At 34.6% G+C, this 12,026-nt stretch overlaps 3 protein-coding genes across 4 annotated transcripts; all 3 read right to left on the bottom strand.

Annotated features, from left to right (window-relative positions):
- Nucleotides 1–1,027: 1,027 nt before the first annotated feature.
- Nucleotides 1,028–2,025, bottom strand: LOC131655121 (ATP synthase subunit b', chloroplastic). The gene has a single exon (XM_058925025.1). The coding sequence runs from the start codon at nt 1,861–1,863 to the stop codon at nt 1,210–1,212; it is 654 nt and encodes a 217-aa protein (XP_058781008.1). The 5' UTR covers nt 1,864–2,025; the 3' UTR covers nt 1,028–1,209.
- Nucleotides 2,026–3,331: 1,306 nt separating this feature from the next.
- LOC131660626 (uncharacterized) lies at nt 3,332–6,055 on the bottom strand. Of its 2 annotated transcripts, none has more exons than XM_058929903.1 (5): nt 5,211–6,055; nt 5,036–5,117; nt 4,689–4,788; nt 4,194–4,279; nt 3,332–3,791 (listed from the first exon to the last, which is right to left on the bottom strand). In XM_058929903.1, exons 1-5 carry the CDS (start codon nt 5,362–5,364, stop codon nt 3,473–3,475), a joined length of 741 nt encoding a protein of 246 aa, XP_058785886.1. In that variant the 5' UTR covers nt 5,365–6,055; the 3' UTR covers nt 3,332–3,472. The 2 variants fall into 2 exon arrangements, with proteins under 2 accessions (XP_058785886.1, XP_058785887.1); XM_058929904.1 differs by having other exon boundaries at nt 3,335–3,785.
- A 299-nt stretch (nt 6,056–6,354) lies between these two features.
- LOC131660625 (UDP-N-acetylglucosamine transporter UGNT1-like) lies at nt 6,355–10,930 on the bottom strand. The gene is made up of 10 exons (XM_058929902.1): nt 10,611–10,930; nt 10,430–10,506; nt 9,388–9,549; nt 9,164–9,297; nt 8,401–8,531; nt 8,243–8,287; nt 8,023–8,120; nt 7,314–7,421; nt 6,796–6,852; nt 6,355–6,719 (listed from the first exon to the last, which is right to left on the bottom strand). The coding sequence occupies exons 1-10, from the start codon at nt 10,774–10,776 to the stop codon at nt 6,645–6,647; spliced, it is 1,053 nt and encodes a 350-aa protein (XP_058785885.1). The 5' UTR covers nt 10,777–10,930; the 3' UTR covers nt 6,355–6,644.
- Nucleotides 10,931–12,026: the final 1,096 nt, after the last annotated feature.

Below are 12,026 nucleotides of genomic sequence, written 5' to 3'. Positions count from 1 at the left end.
GGATCCTAAAAAATATCCCATCATTCAATTTTAGTTTCTATAAATTTTTTTAAAAATGAATGATCCTCCTAAAAATTTTCATCCACAATTTTGGTCTCAACCTTCTATTTACTCTAGCAGAAGCTGACGTAACAGTTTGTTTGACTGCAAAAAACACGTTAAACTATGGGATTACAAACCTCCCTAAATTTAGTGATTTTTTTCATGTTCATCTTACTCTTCTTACTCTTCTACTTCTTTTAACTCTATTTTTCACTTGGATAAAACTGTTACAACCTAAATCCCCATTCCGCCCATTAGATTATATTCACAAAATCCTCCAAGGTCATAGGACAATGGTACTTACAACGTTTCTTGTATGAAAATATGAATCTATTTTCATTCTTTTATTATTTCCAAATAGAACTATGTCACTAACCATTTGATCTCTTAAAGTCCTGCAAGAAAAATGAGTCTCTCAAACAAGCCAATTGCATTCATGGACTAAAAACTTCACTTTCAAGTGCCAATAAAAAAAATAAAAAAAATCCACTAATTGTTCGATGAAATGCCTGAAAAAACAACAACTTCTTACAACGATATGACCTATGCTTCTCTTGTGGAGTTATAAAGTGTGATAATACCACCACCTTTGTGCCTATGACTATGACAAAATCAAAGAGTGTTTGTGTCTCACATCTTACTACAAGTTTCTCTACTAAATTGATTTCATTCTTAATGACCTTCATGCTTGTAACGTTTGAAAATTTGTTGAAGCTTTAATATATGTATGTTTGCACTTTTTGAAGACCGTATAAGCATTCATTTCTTACATTACAAGAGCATTTGTCATTTGTATGAAACTATTGGCAGCAAGAAATTGTCCTTCTCAGAAATAAATAATTAATAGTGTATAATAAATCTGCTTATAGTAGTAAGTACCAGTGTATAAATAGCTTGCTTATATTGTATTATTATTAACATTATCATGAACATTCAGCAATCTTAACTATGTCACGTTAGCAAAGACTTATGTCTAATGAATATGAAAAAAAAAAAACACTTGTTTTCAGATACAACATTTGAAATTATGATTATACATAGAATTATAAAATTGTTTTGGGATACAACATTTGAAATTACAAAACAGAAAAAAGAACTAAAATTACAATGGATCCATTGAGTGTGGATTGAAATTTATATATGGATAGAATTACATAAAGTGAGTGATTAAGCAGTGGGAAGAACCTTCTTAACAATGTCTTCGCTAAGAGCCGCAATCTGCGAATCAAGAGCCTTAATCGTTTCTTCCTTCTGCCTTTCCAAATTCGCAAGCGCCTCTTCCAATTCCGCGTCCACTTTCTTCCTCCCTTCCGCGATCTTCTCTTCCACTTCAGCCTGCGTCTCCTTCTTCATCTGGTTCAGCGCCACCGCGATCTCCGCCCTCGCCGCTCGAAGAACGGCGTTGGCCTGATCTTCCAGCTGCTTCACTTCCTCGGAGGTGTCCTTCACGCTGTCGAGTTTGCCTCGGATGGAAGCGTCCCGTTCGTCCATGAAGTTTCCGAGGGGCGTGAAGTAGAGTTTGTCGAGGGCGACCATGAGGAAGAGGAACTCGACGACGATGATGGGGAGGGTGAGGTTGAAGTCGAAGAGTGCGGCTTTTTCGAAGGCGAAGGAGGGGGGTGCGAAGGCGAAGGGGAGGGAGAGGGGGGTTGCGGCTAGGGTTAGGGATTTGAGTTTGGAGAGATGGAGTTTGAGTTTGGGGGAGATGGTTGGGAGGGGGAGTTGGAGGGAGGGGAGGGAGGGGAGTTTGGGGATGGTGGGGAGGGAGTTTGTGGGGATTCGGATTACTGGTTTGGATGAAGCGATGATCATTGTGGCCATTGCGGTGGTGATTTTGGAGGATTTGGAGGTTTTTTTCTCCCTAGCTGTGTTTGAGTGTTTTGTGGTTCACTGGTGAGTGTGGTGATTGGAGTAGAGAGAAAAAGAGGATTTGGGAATGGAGTTCTATCTGAATTCTCTGCCACACGATTTCATGAGTTTGTGTGATAGTGGTTAGACTTAGAGTTAGAGTTGCATCTTGCATGCTGACAAAGAATATTATATTTCGGTTGGGCCTTCTTTTATTTCTGAAAGGCCCAATTATTTTAAACTTCAAGGGAAACACATGTACTCTTACCACACTCCCTATAGTCAAGATTAGATATCCAGAGCATGTAAATAAATAGTGGATCTAGAGCATGTAAATAAACAGTGGATGACCCTAATAGTGAAAATCTCAATAGTTAAAACCTGATAGTAGATGGTTTATCGAATTTTAAATTAGACTTTGATACCATGTTAAAAAATATGGTTGAAACTAATTTAATCTTATAAAATCGGCTTGAAGGGTGAAAATTGCATTCACCTATAAATACAAGTTATATAATTTTCCATGTGAGACTAACACATTAAAATCCAAATTGAATTAATCTAGCGCATATTTTTCATTTGATATATATTAATTAATCCTCATATTTGGTGTATTAACCATCATTTTTATTTTATTTGTTGGAAGAACCGATTATGTGATGACTAATATAAACGAATTGAAAGTGGAGAAAATGTATTGATGAACAATAGATTGAAAAGTAAAAATGGTCGACTTTAAAATTGATAGGAATCAAGAGTATGGTTGATGATTGAAATCAATACAATACAGACATAAAATTGTGATTGGCTGCTTATAGGTAAAATTTAAAAAAAAACTAATAACAACCATAACTAATGCATAATAACCAAATTATAAGAAGCGAAAACGTTAGTAAAAGTTGTATTGAAGGTGTTTGATAACTAAATCCAATTTGGTTAAACTTAAAATTTTAATGTTGATTGGATAGTTGTTTAACTGAATTAGCTTGCCTAATATTCACCTAAAATTTGTAGATTGTGGTGAGCGTATGGTTGTAATTCAAAATAAGAATAATGTAATTAACATATAAATCTTCATTTGTATTTTTACCCTTAGTAATTACTAAATACCTTCTTAGTTTGGTTGTTTAAATAACTGTTTTTAGTTTTTTTTTCCGTTGATTTCATTATCAAACCTAACTCTCCCAACCTTTTCAATTTTCTTGTTTCATTTCGTTGAATTTTTAAGCTGGTCAATTGATACACTTTTAGTACAAAGAGGGTCTTAGCTCTATTTTATTAATCTAGGTGGATTAGGCATCTGTCACATAAGGGAAATAATGTGACAAGATTTTTTTTTTGGGATCACTATACAACTATTCTCCATTAACAGCGTCTATGTAAATTTTACACTCAAAATAAGTTTGGTATAAGTTTCATATAAACCAAACAAATCCTTGCATAGCTTTGAAGACAAAATCAATTCTTATATGTACATGAAAAGGAATAAACTGTACTGTAATATGACAGTGACAATGAGGCAAAGTATCTGTGGCAGAAAAAAATCCCATAACAATGCTGCATTGACTAGAGAGTAAAATTATCAACTTGAAAACTCTTTCCATGTGTTTCTTTTATGTGGCTTTCTGCATTGACCTACAATCCCCTTAACCTTCCTAAAACTACTTGCTATGCCTCTGGAAATCCCACCTTCCATTCTAGCTCTTCTCACAACAGCCATCCTGGCCTCTGAGAACATACCTCCCAAATATCCAGTTAACTTTCCCATTCCAACGCGATTTTCTTCTGCGTTGCAATTCTGAACCTTCCCATTCTCTATGACTATACTATCTAAACTGATGTTGTTTGCATCAACATTTTCTTTCTGTTGGTATCTATTCACTTGGGACGATGATCTGCACCTTTCATCAAGATAGTGTTAAGCACAAGATTGATACGATATTATAGCAACATACACAAATAAATCCAACTAAAGTACATTCCTATAATTTTAACCATCGTTTATTTCTACCATACTAGTAAGGTTACCAAAGTACCATTCCTTAATTTCAAAGAAAACCATGTTCCTAGAGAATCACTTAGAAGGCAGCACTACAATTCTGTGAGCTGGTCACTTAATTGATTTCTACTGCTTCGATATCTTATTTTCAATAACTTCAAGACTTTTCCATTATGAATAAATTCAGTACGAGATAACAATCGTAAGATATTATATAACTGGACAGAGTCGATTTTCTACATGGTAATAAATAGAGTAGTGCTAAACCGGAATATTTTGCATAGTTAGATTTAGAACTCCATACCTCCCATGTTGGTTCAAATTGACAGTTCGTTTCTTCGGTTTCCTTTGAATACTACAGACATTGGATATATGGCGAACAAACTGAAGCTGCACCACAGAAACAAGTCAAAACAAAATAACTATCACAAGCCATGACCATTGGATATATGAAGAATCAAACTATGTTATCCTTGCTGAAGGACTAATTCTCAACAATGTACATACATGATCTGACTCTGGCACGACTAATTGCTTTTTTTATCTCTCAAACTAAAATTTCTAAACAATTAGCCACAAAAATATTCAATTATCAATAACAACGACCAGTGGACTTATAACTATAAGAGTTGAATTAATTAAACCAAAGTAAACGATTCATATAATCGTGATCAACCTTCCTTTCTAAGACACTATATAAATTAACCATTTATTCAGAAAACCATAAAGATAGAACGATTTCAGGACTCCATGCAAACGAGAAATTTAATTACGATGAATTGACGACATAGTCACTAACCTGATCACCGTCCTTGATACCATAATCTCTAAGATAATCCGTTTCTGTAACTAACTTCTGTGCATCATAGCATAAACAAAATTGCCCCCAAACAAGTGGCCTACAAATCCAACCAACGAAAAATGAAAAAAACTAACTCAGCCATTTAATAATCAACAGATTTTTACTAATTCAGTAACTAGAAACTTAATAATAATCATAATCATAATGTGAATCCGTATTGAATGGAAAATTGAAACGATGCAACATAGTCTAATCGTAATACTAGTATTCTCTATCACAAGATTATGAACCCTAACAACCATAAACTTTCTAAAAATCAAAATCGGCGAAACTAACAAACGCACCAGGATATTTTCTCCGGTCTAAAAACCGCCTCTACCGCATCCTTGAGTTCTGCAACAGTTGCGGTTTTAGCAACTTCAACTTCTGAAACAATGAAAATCCTTCAAATCAATTCAAGATCGAGAAACGCATTTGAATTCGAACAAGAGTGAGAAAAGAGAGAGATCAGTAGTTTACGGAATGACGATGAATCGAGTTTGAGGACGGAGAGGGTGAGGTTCTGGGAAGGAAGTTTGCCGTAGGATAAACTGTCATCGACGATCATCAGGGAAGAAAGTTGAACGGTGAGAGATCGCCGAGGGCTCTCGTTGGATACGATTGGTTCGTTCATGATCTCAGTTGCGTTCGATGATGAAGAAGAAGAAGCGAATCATTCTGCAAATGGAAGTTTTCTCTATTCTCGTTGTGCAAAGACGTTGATGACGGTTACGTTTTGGGCTCGAATCTTTATAACCGCCTTTCACTTTCCTTCCCGCTTTTTTTTTGTTTTTGTAATGAATATTTTTTTAAAAATGTAAATATTGATCGTGTAATAGAATAAGTAACTCTTTGAAAAATAATTAATATTACGTATAAGTTTGGTGTAAAACATAATTTCTATTTGTAATTTTGGATATTTATTTTTCTTTTCGAAAGTTTGTATGTTGGAACAAGCTGAGCCAAAAAATTATACTAATGCAAAGAAAAATTTGTTTTTAGAAACTCCAGCAATTAGGTTGAGCCGTTTTCCTCTTTTACTGGTTATTTTTCATAGTGTATATGAGCAAGTTTTCCTCTTTTACTAGTTATTTTCATAGTATATATGAGTAATGTAATCAAGATCAAGTGTTGGTGTTGGATCGTAAGATCTAATGCGCTATCTTACGTGCTAAGGTGGTGTATGAGTATTACGATCAGAGAAAGATCGTTTTTGATGTTGGCGTGGTCAGGATCAAACACGTGCTGAGGCTTTTTTTGGTCCATACTATAATTTTTCATGTTTTGTGTATGTGTGGGTGTATATTAATGAATTTTTTTTTCCTTTGGTAGGATCTTACGTGTTGCGCTAATGGTCCGAGTTTTACGATTTTTCACAAGCCGACTAATTCTATTTAAGATCTCGTGTTTGACTCCATTGTATATGAGGCATGCCGACTAATTCTATTTAAGATCTCGTGTATGAGGCATAAAATGAACAAGTATATAGGTTGAGAGCATTTACTCAAGTAGCATAAAGTATCTAAGGAATGTTTGATCCTAATACTGGATCTAAAAAAAAGGAAGAAAAAAAATAGATACAATTCCTAATAAATTCAGAAATGAAGAGAGAGAGGGGTGCAACTGATTCATCAAAAGCACCGGGTGAATTAATTGTTAGGTGAATAATAGTTTGAACACACTGAAGCCAGCACAGCAAAGATTGTCCCAATCCCTGGTAATTTTAGCTCATGTCAATTTCTCACTTGGCAAAATCTAATAAGTTAGATTAGCTTGTCACAAGTTCGACAGATCTAACGTCGACTCAGTCTCGGGTTCTATCTTCTGCTTTTTAGATGGATGTAGTAAGATCAGATAACTGAAGCAAATGATGTTCCTAAATTCATTAAGACGCCAACCGAAGAACTTGACAAGCTATTTGCCAATGAGTTTATAGTAGGCATATAAACCAGAACCCGCAAATCCGAGAGATTGTCCAACAACATTCCACTGCAACCAAAAGACCAGACATTCTATCAATACACTCAAGTGATAAGTAAAGGACAGACAGGAAAAAAGCACTTACAAAATCAAATGGTAGCCCACCAAAAATTATCCAGCCAAAGCCAATTGTAAATAGATCCTAGACACCAATTCAGAATGTTTGAGTCCCACGAAAAAAAATCTCGTACAATTATCAATTTACAATAAAAAGGATACGTTTGTAGAATTATCTGAAACGAAAAAATAAAATGCACTTTCATACACAGTAAGTTCACATTAGATTCCATATCCATGACATCATATGGAAGGACCGAAGGATACATTATTCATCTGATTAAAACCAGCATAGGGTGATAAGTCTTAGAACTGAGTCCTAATTAATAGATGTCAAATAATTCCAGTGGAGCAATTGCATAACTAAGTCTCATCAATCAAAAACGACTCTGGTGCACTTCATACTAAATTATACATGCAGCGAAAAAATATGCAGTATTTAACTACAATGATAAGACCCTGAAAGAAAAGGCACGTCATCTATGCTAACCTGGAATAATAGGTGCATCATACATTTAAGACAAAACAACTTGCTAGTGAACAAACCTTCATATTACCACAAATTGTTTGTGTCAGAGCTGAATTTAAAGTTGTGTTCAGGAAGATACTGTAGTTCAGGAAGAAAGCGAGGATGCAGGATAAAAGCAAAACAACCTGTCTCCACAAAAATTGCAAACTAGTCAAAATACCAAAATTAAGAGGGAATTGAAATGGTTTTTCCCCATAACCAAGACCTCATCTTTGCAAAAAATGCAAAAAAAAAAAAGAAAGTAGTTTTTTAAACTGGTTTGAAATGGGATAGACCCTGCTAGATCAACATATATTCTATATACTAGGAACTCTATTTTATGTGTTTTATATAAGTAAAAATCATGATAAAGAAAACTAGATTACTACAGTCTACATATACTTGTTGATTAATCAAATCTGAAGAAAATATTAATAATTTTCTGGCTATTAAATATATTGTTTAGTTTGGTCCATTTAAACTGTAGTCATGTGGTTTTAAAATGTGCAAAACTTCCCCAGAACATTCTTACACATGCAATTTTCCATAACAAATTAGACACGTCTGGGGCTGGCAAAGTGCAAAAAGGGGAGGGGGTATCCAATTTTTACCCTTATATGGCTTACACTAGAGAGACTCCTAGACTACTTATTTACAGCCCAAGAACTAAATAAAAATTCTTTCGGCAAAAATCCAAGAATAATTGCTACTACTTGGTAAAAGGAGAAAAGCTCGAGCAGAACATACAATAAAACCAAGCGAAAGAAGATGAGGAAAATTAATAGTCGTCGTCAAGTCACCCCGAACTAATGTCCAAATAAACAAAAGTGGCCCGGATATGATACCTATGACAATAGAGAAATTGTTTGACATCAGAAATAGCTAAAAATCTGCATATACATTCATTCATCCAAAAAAACATTGTTGAAACTTTACTGGGTCGTTTTGACACAATCTGTTGGCTTACCATTGCACCACATAAGACCAAAGCTATTAAGGCCACTAGTTTTTCCTGAGAAAAAGACATATTTAGTATTAGAAACAGCAGGCTAGTTACAAGGAGAGAGAGTTTTAAATGTTTGTGTGTGTGTGTGCGCGTGAGAGATAGAGAGATTATAATACAACCAACACGGGCTATCGTTGCAAGATATATAGCTGTAGCGATGTTTGACAGGAAAACAATGGCATAACCGTAGGCATCAAAAGATAAGTCTCGCGCTCCAGCGATAAATGCACCAAAGACAATCAAGCCAACACTGATAACAACCTTACAAATTTCAGTTAAATGAAGGAATCAGGGAGATGCTCATTGATAGAGCAGAGTGAAAATGAATAGATTTGTTGATATTTGTATATAGAATAAGAATATTCCTTAGTATATTCTAGAATAGGATAGAATCAGTATGTAATTAATACTATTGATCTGTAATTATCTCTATATATATCATTTTCCGCTGTGCTATTCGACAAACGGTTTAGTCATATGCCTCTTAGTCTTTCGTATCTTAACAAGATTAATCACCAAAAGAGTCTAAGCTTAATAAAAAAATAAGAAAACCAAAGCTGTGCTTCGCAGAGAAGAGAAGTATATCTCTCCCTGCCTACCCTCAGTGAGTCCGCTAACAGAAATAAATAAAAGCATACTCAAGGATGCCTTCTCTCATTCTTACCAACCCCTATATTGGAATATTCTGACGAACTATTGCTACCTAAGCAGATTATTTATTTTCCCTTTCCTTCCTCTCTTTTCTTCCTGAGTTGAAAAACTCTCCAAACCCATGGCTTGTCACTATTGAAGCCCGCCAAAATTTCAGATGCATCAACTCATCAAAGATTTATTTGAACATGATAAGAATATGTGTCACACCATGGAAAGAAAGTAATTTACCTGAAAATTATAGAACGTGTATACCGTTGCCCCACCAGTATAAACTCCACAAGCATTGTAAATACTACAGTGGTCCTCCTAAGGGTGGTATACATTGGAACATTTACTCCACGAACAGACTCCATAGTGACTAACTTTCAAGGGGAAACACAAGAGTAAGTGAAATAATAGGAGAACATAAACCAAAATTGAGATTTTAACCTAAAATGGAAGAAAGGACATACCATATAAAGTAAATATGATCCTGCAATAGGAAAAGCGTGCCTCAAAGTCTTCAATGGCACAAATATTTTAGAGTTTTCTGATATAATTGCAGCTTCACCAGATGTGAAAGAAATTATCCTCCTGCGCCTCAATACATAGAGAAAACAACACGAACATACCATCTGCAATAATAGAAAGCGTGGTTGAAAATGTGACACCGAAGGAGTTCTATTCAGGAGGTAGAAAGTTTAATCTCTGCAACTAACATTTTGCCCTCCCATCTAACAAACTAACTACTAACATTACCTTAAAAAAATGAAAACTATGAACAATTGGAGAGTAAACCTCCATAACTGTATAAAGAGAAACATAAATAGTCATTATCCCTTCATCTTATGACACATATGAGTATGACATAGCTTACTAACTGTATGTTTGGTTTAACTTTTGAAAGAGGCAAAAACAATTCAAAAAGGTGTAGAATTGATTTTGGAATGATTTTGAAATGTTTGATTCTTCTAAAGTAGAATTGATTCTACCTCCAGAATTGACTCAACTTGAAGCTAGAATTTGTAACTTTTTGAGTTTAAACCTGAATTTTACATTGAAATTTTCTGTTCAACTAAATTTTGCTTTAAGTTATCCAAAAATCAATAACTTTAAATTCAACTCACTTTTAACCAGAAACAATTTTACAAAATCATTTCGATCAAAATCAATTTTTTTACCGCAGAACAAAACATATTCTAAGAATATGTTTTCTAGAGGTGTAGAATTGATGGTGACATGTTTGTTTTCTCGAAAGAAGAGTTAATTTTCCTTCCAGAATTTATTCTAGCTGAAGCTAGGTTTTGGAGTTTTTAAGTTTAAACGTGACTTTGACAAAATTTGTTGTTCAACTTAGCTTTACATAAATGTATTCAAACATTAATCGTTTTCATTCAATTCACTTTTAACCTGAATCAACTCTACAAAATCAATTAACTCAGAATCAATTCTCATCACCTCAAAACCAATCACACAAAAACTATAATTAAAATTTGATAATGAAATGGGGGTAACCTGAAGAAGTGCAATGAAATTTGCAGATGGAAAGTTATACGATGAAAGAGCTGCTTTATTAAACATCACCAATAGCACTGCAAAACAAAAACTGAGTAATTGACAAAATGCTGGTTCCAATTGAAGCAGATATGTGAATTGAAAACAAAATCGAACAAAAATCAAGAACAGTGAAACGAACCAGCGCAAGACATGTAAGAGATAGCAGCGAAAACTCCTCGTCTAGTCATGGAAGAACCTCTAAAGATCTTATCATCGCCTTGGAGAAGCCTCTCTCGGTCTTCGTCGTTCGGAGGATCTGACACCGGAAGCATGTTCTCCGATGAATAAGATGGTTTGTGAGACATTTTGCGATTCTCAAATGGAAACCTCTGAGTTTCGTGACTCGGAACCCTGAACTCGGAAGTTGACTCACTTCATGCAATACTTCAAGCACTCCGAGTTCACTCTTTCTATTCAGATCCTTAAAAACCTGTAACTGTAGTAGTAAAGGTGATAAAGATTACTGTTTTTTCTATTATAAATCATATTTTCAAACAAAATATTATGGATATGATGTGAGTTTTTTTTTTCTTAATTGCATTTTTAAATTGTGAATTTCTTTCCTGACCCCCTACTTTTTTGTCACCTGCGGCGCAAATCCCAAAATGCTTCTAAACTTCGGAAATACATTTTCGAAATTACTTTTTTATGAGAAAAAATATGGTTTCGGAAATACACTTCCGAAAACATTTTTTTTTTTTGAAAAAAACTGATTTCGGAAATGTACTTCCGAAATAAAGTGATTTTCCAGAAAAATAGGTGAATTCGGAACTGCATTTCCGAATTCACCCCTTAGAAGAATTCGGAAATATACTTCCGAAATAATGTCTGATACAGAAAAAAATAACAAACAACAAAGATTCGATTTATTTAAAGCATGAAGATTACAAATATCACATCACATTATATAAAATTAAAATTACATATTGTTAAACACGGGTAATTGACGATGAGTTCGATTAGATTCGGAATTTGACGGATCTAAAATAATTATCCGAGTCCGACCGAAACAACCATATAATATCCAAATTAAACAACTAAATTAACCCGACACCCACTCCAACAACATTGATTGCACAAAATAACCAACGGTCGGTCGGTTTGAATCGGGCGTATAATTTGTTTGGTGTTGACTGATTGATTGTTTCCTCTTCTTCTTCTTTGGCGTCATACTTCATTCTCTCTCTATGTTCTTTTTAGTACTTTTGCCAACATGCTTTTCTCTCTTCCATTCTTAAAGTATCTCATCACATCACATTCCTAACGCTCTGTCATATTCCACTTTATCTCTCTCTCTCTCTCTCTCTCTCTCTCTCTCTCCACTAATGCAAGCAAAGGTAAACTGACACCAATTAAACCCATACAAAGCTAAAGTTTTTTTTCTTCTTTTGTTATTGTTCTTGTGCTTGTCACAATGACTGGTGTTTCGAGTCGTACTCGAAGTAGGAACGTTCCACTCTTCGGTAGTATTCCATTTCATGGCTCATGTGCGTGTTCGTTGAAATCTAAGCGTAGAAAAAGTGATATGGGTTTGAGCTCTAAAAAAAGAAAGCCA

The sequence above is a fragment of the Vicia villosa genome, linkage group LG3, assembly GCF_029867415.1.
Source record: "Vicia villosa cultivar HV-30 ecotype Madison, WI linkage group LG3, Vvil1.0, whole genome shotgun sequence".
NCBI classification, from domain to species: Eukaryota; Viridiplantae; Streptophyta; class Magnoliopsida; order Fabales; family Fabaceae; genus Vicia; species Vicia villosa.
The sequence above is the reverse complement of the archived record's forward strand: the minus strand, read 5'-3'. Positions and strand labels throughout refer to the sequence as shown.

Bases quoted from the DNA above. Each gene is read 5' to 3' on its own strand.
- LOC131655121 (XM_058925025.1), bottom strand. From the start codon at position 1,863: ATGGCCACAATGATCATCGCTTCATCCAAACCAGTAATCCGAATCCCC.
- LOC131660626 (XM_058929903.1), bottom strand. From the start codon at position 5,364: ATGAACGAACCAATCGTATCCAACGAGAGCCCTCGGCGATCTCTCACC. The intron at 4,789-5,035 runs GTGCGTTTGTTA...TTGGATTTGTAG, and splicing joins AGACCGGAGAAAATATCCTG to GCCACTTGTTTGGGGGCAAT. The intron at 4,280-4,688 runs GTTAGTGACTAT...TCTGTGGTGCAG, and splicing joins GTATCAAGGACGGTGATCAG to CTTCAGTTTGTTCGCCATAT.
- LOC131660625 (XM_058929902.1), bottom strand. From the start codon at position 10,776: ATGTCTCACAAACCATCTTATTCATCGGAGAACATGCTTCCGGTGTCA. The intron at 8,532-9,163 runs GTAAATTACTTT...GGTTGTTATCAG, and splicing joins ACACGTTCTATAATTTTCAG to TGTTGGCTTGATTGTCTTTG. The intron at 6,853-7,313 runs GTTTGTTCACTA...ATTGGTGTCTAG, and splicing joins CAATTTGTGGTAATATGAAG to GATCTATTTACAATTGGCTT.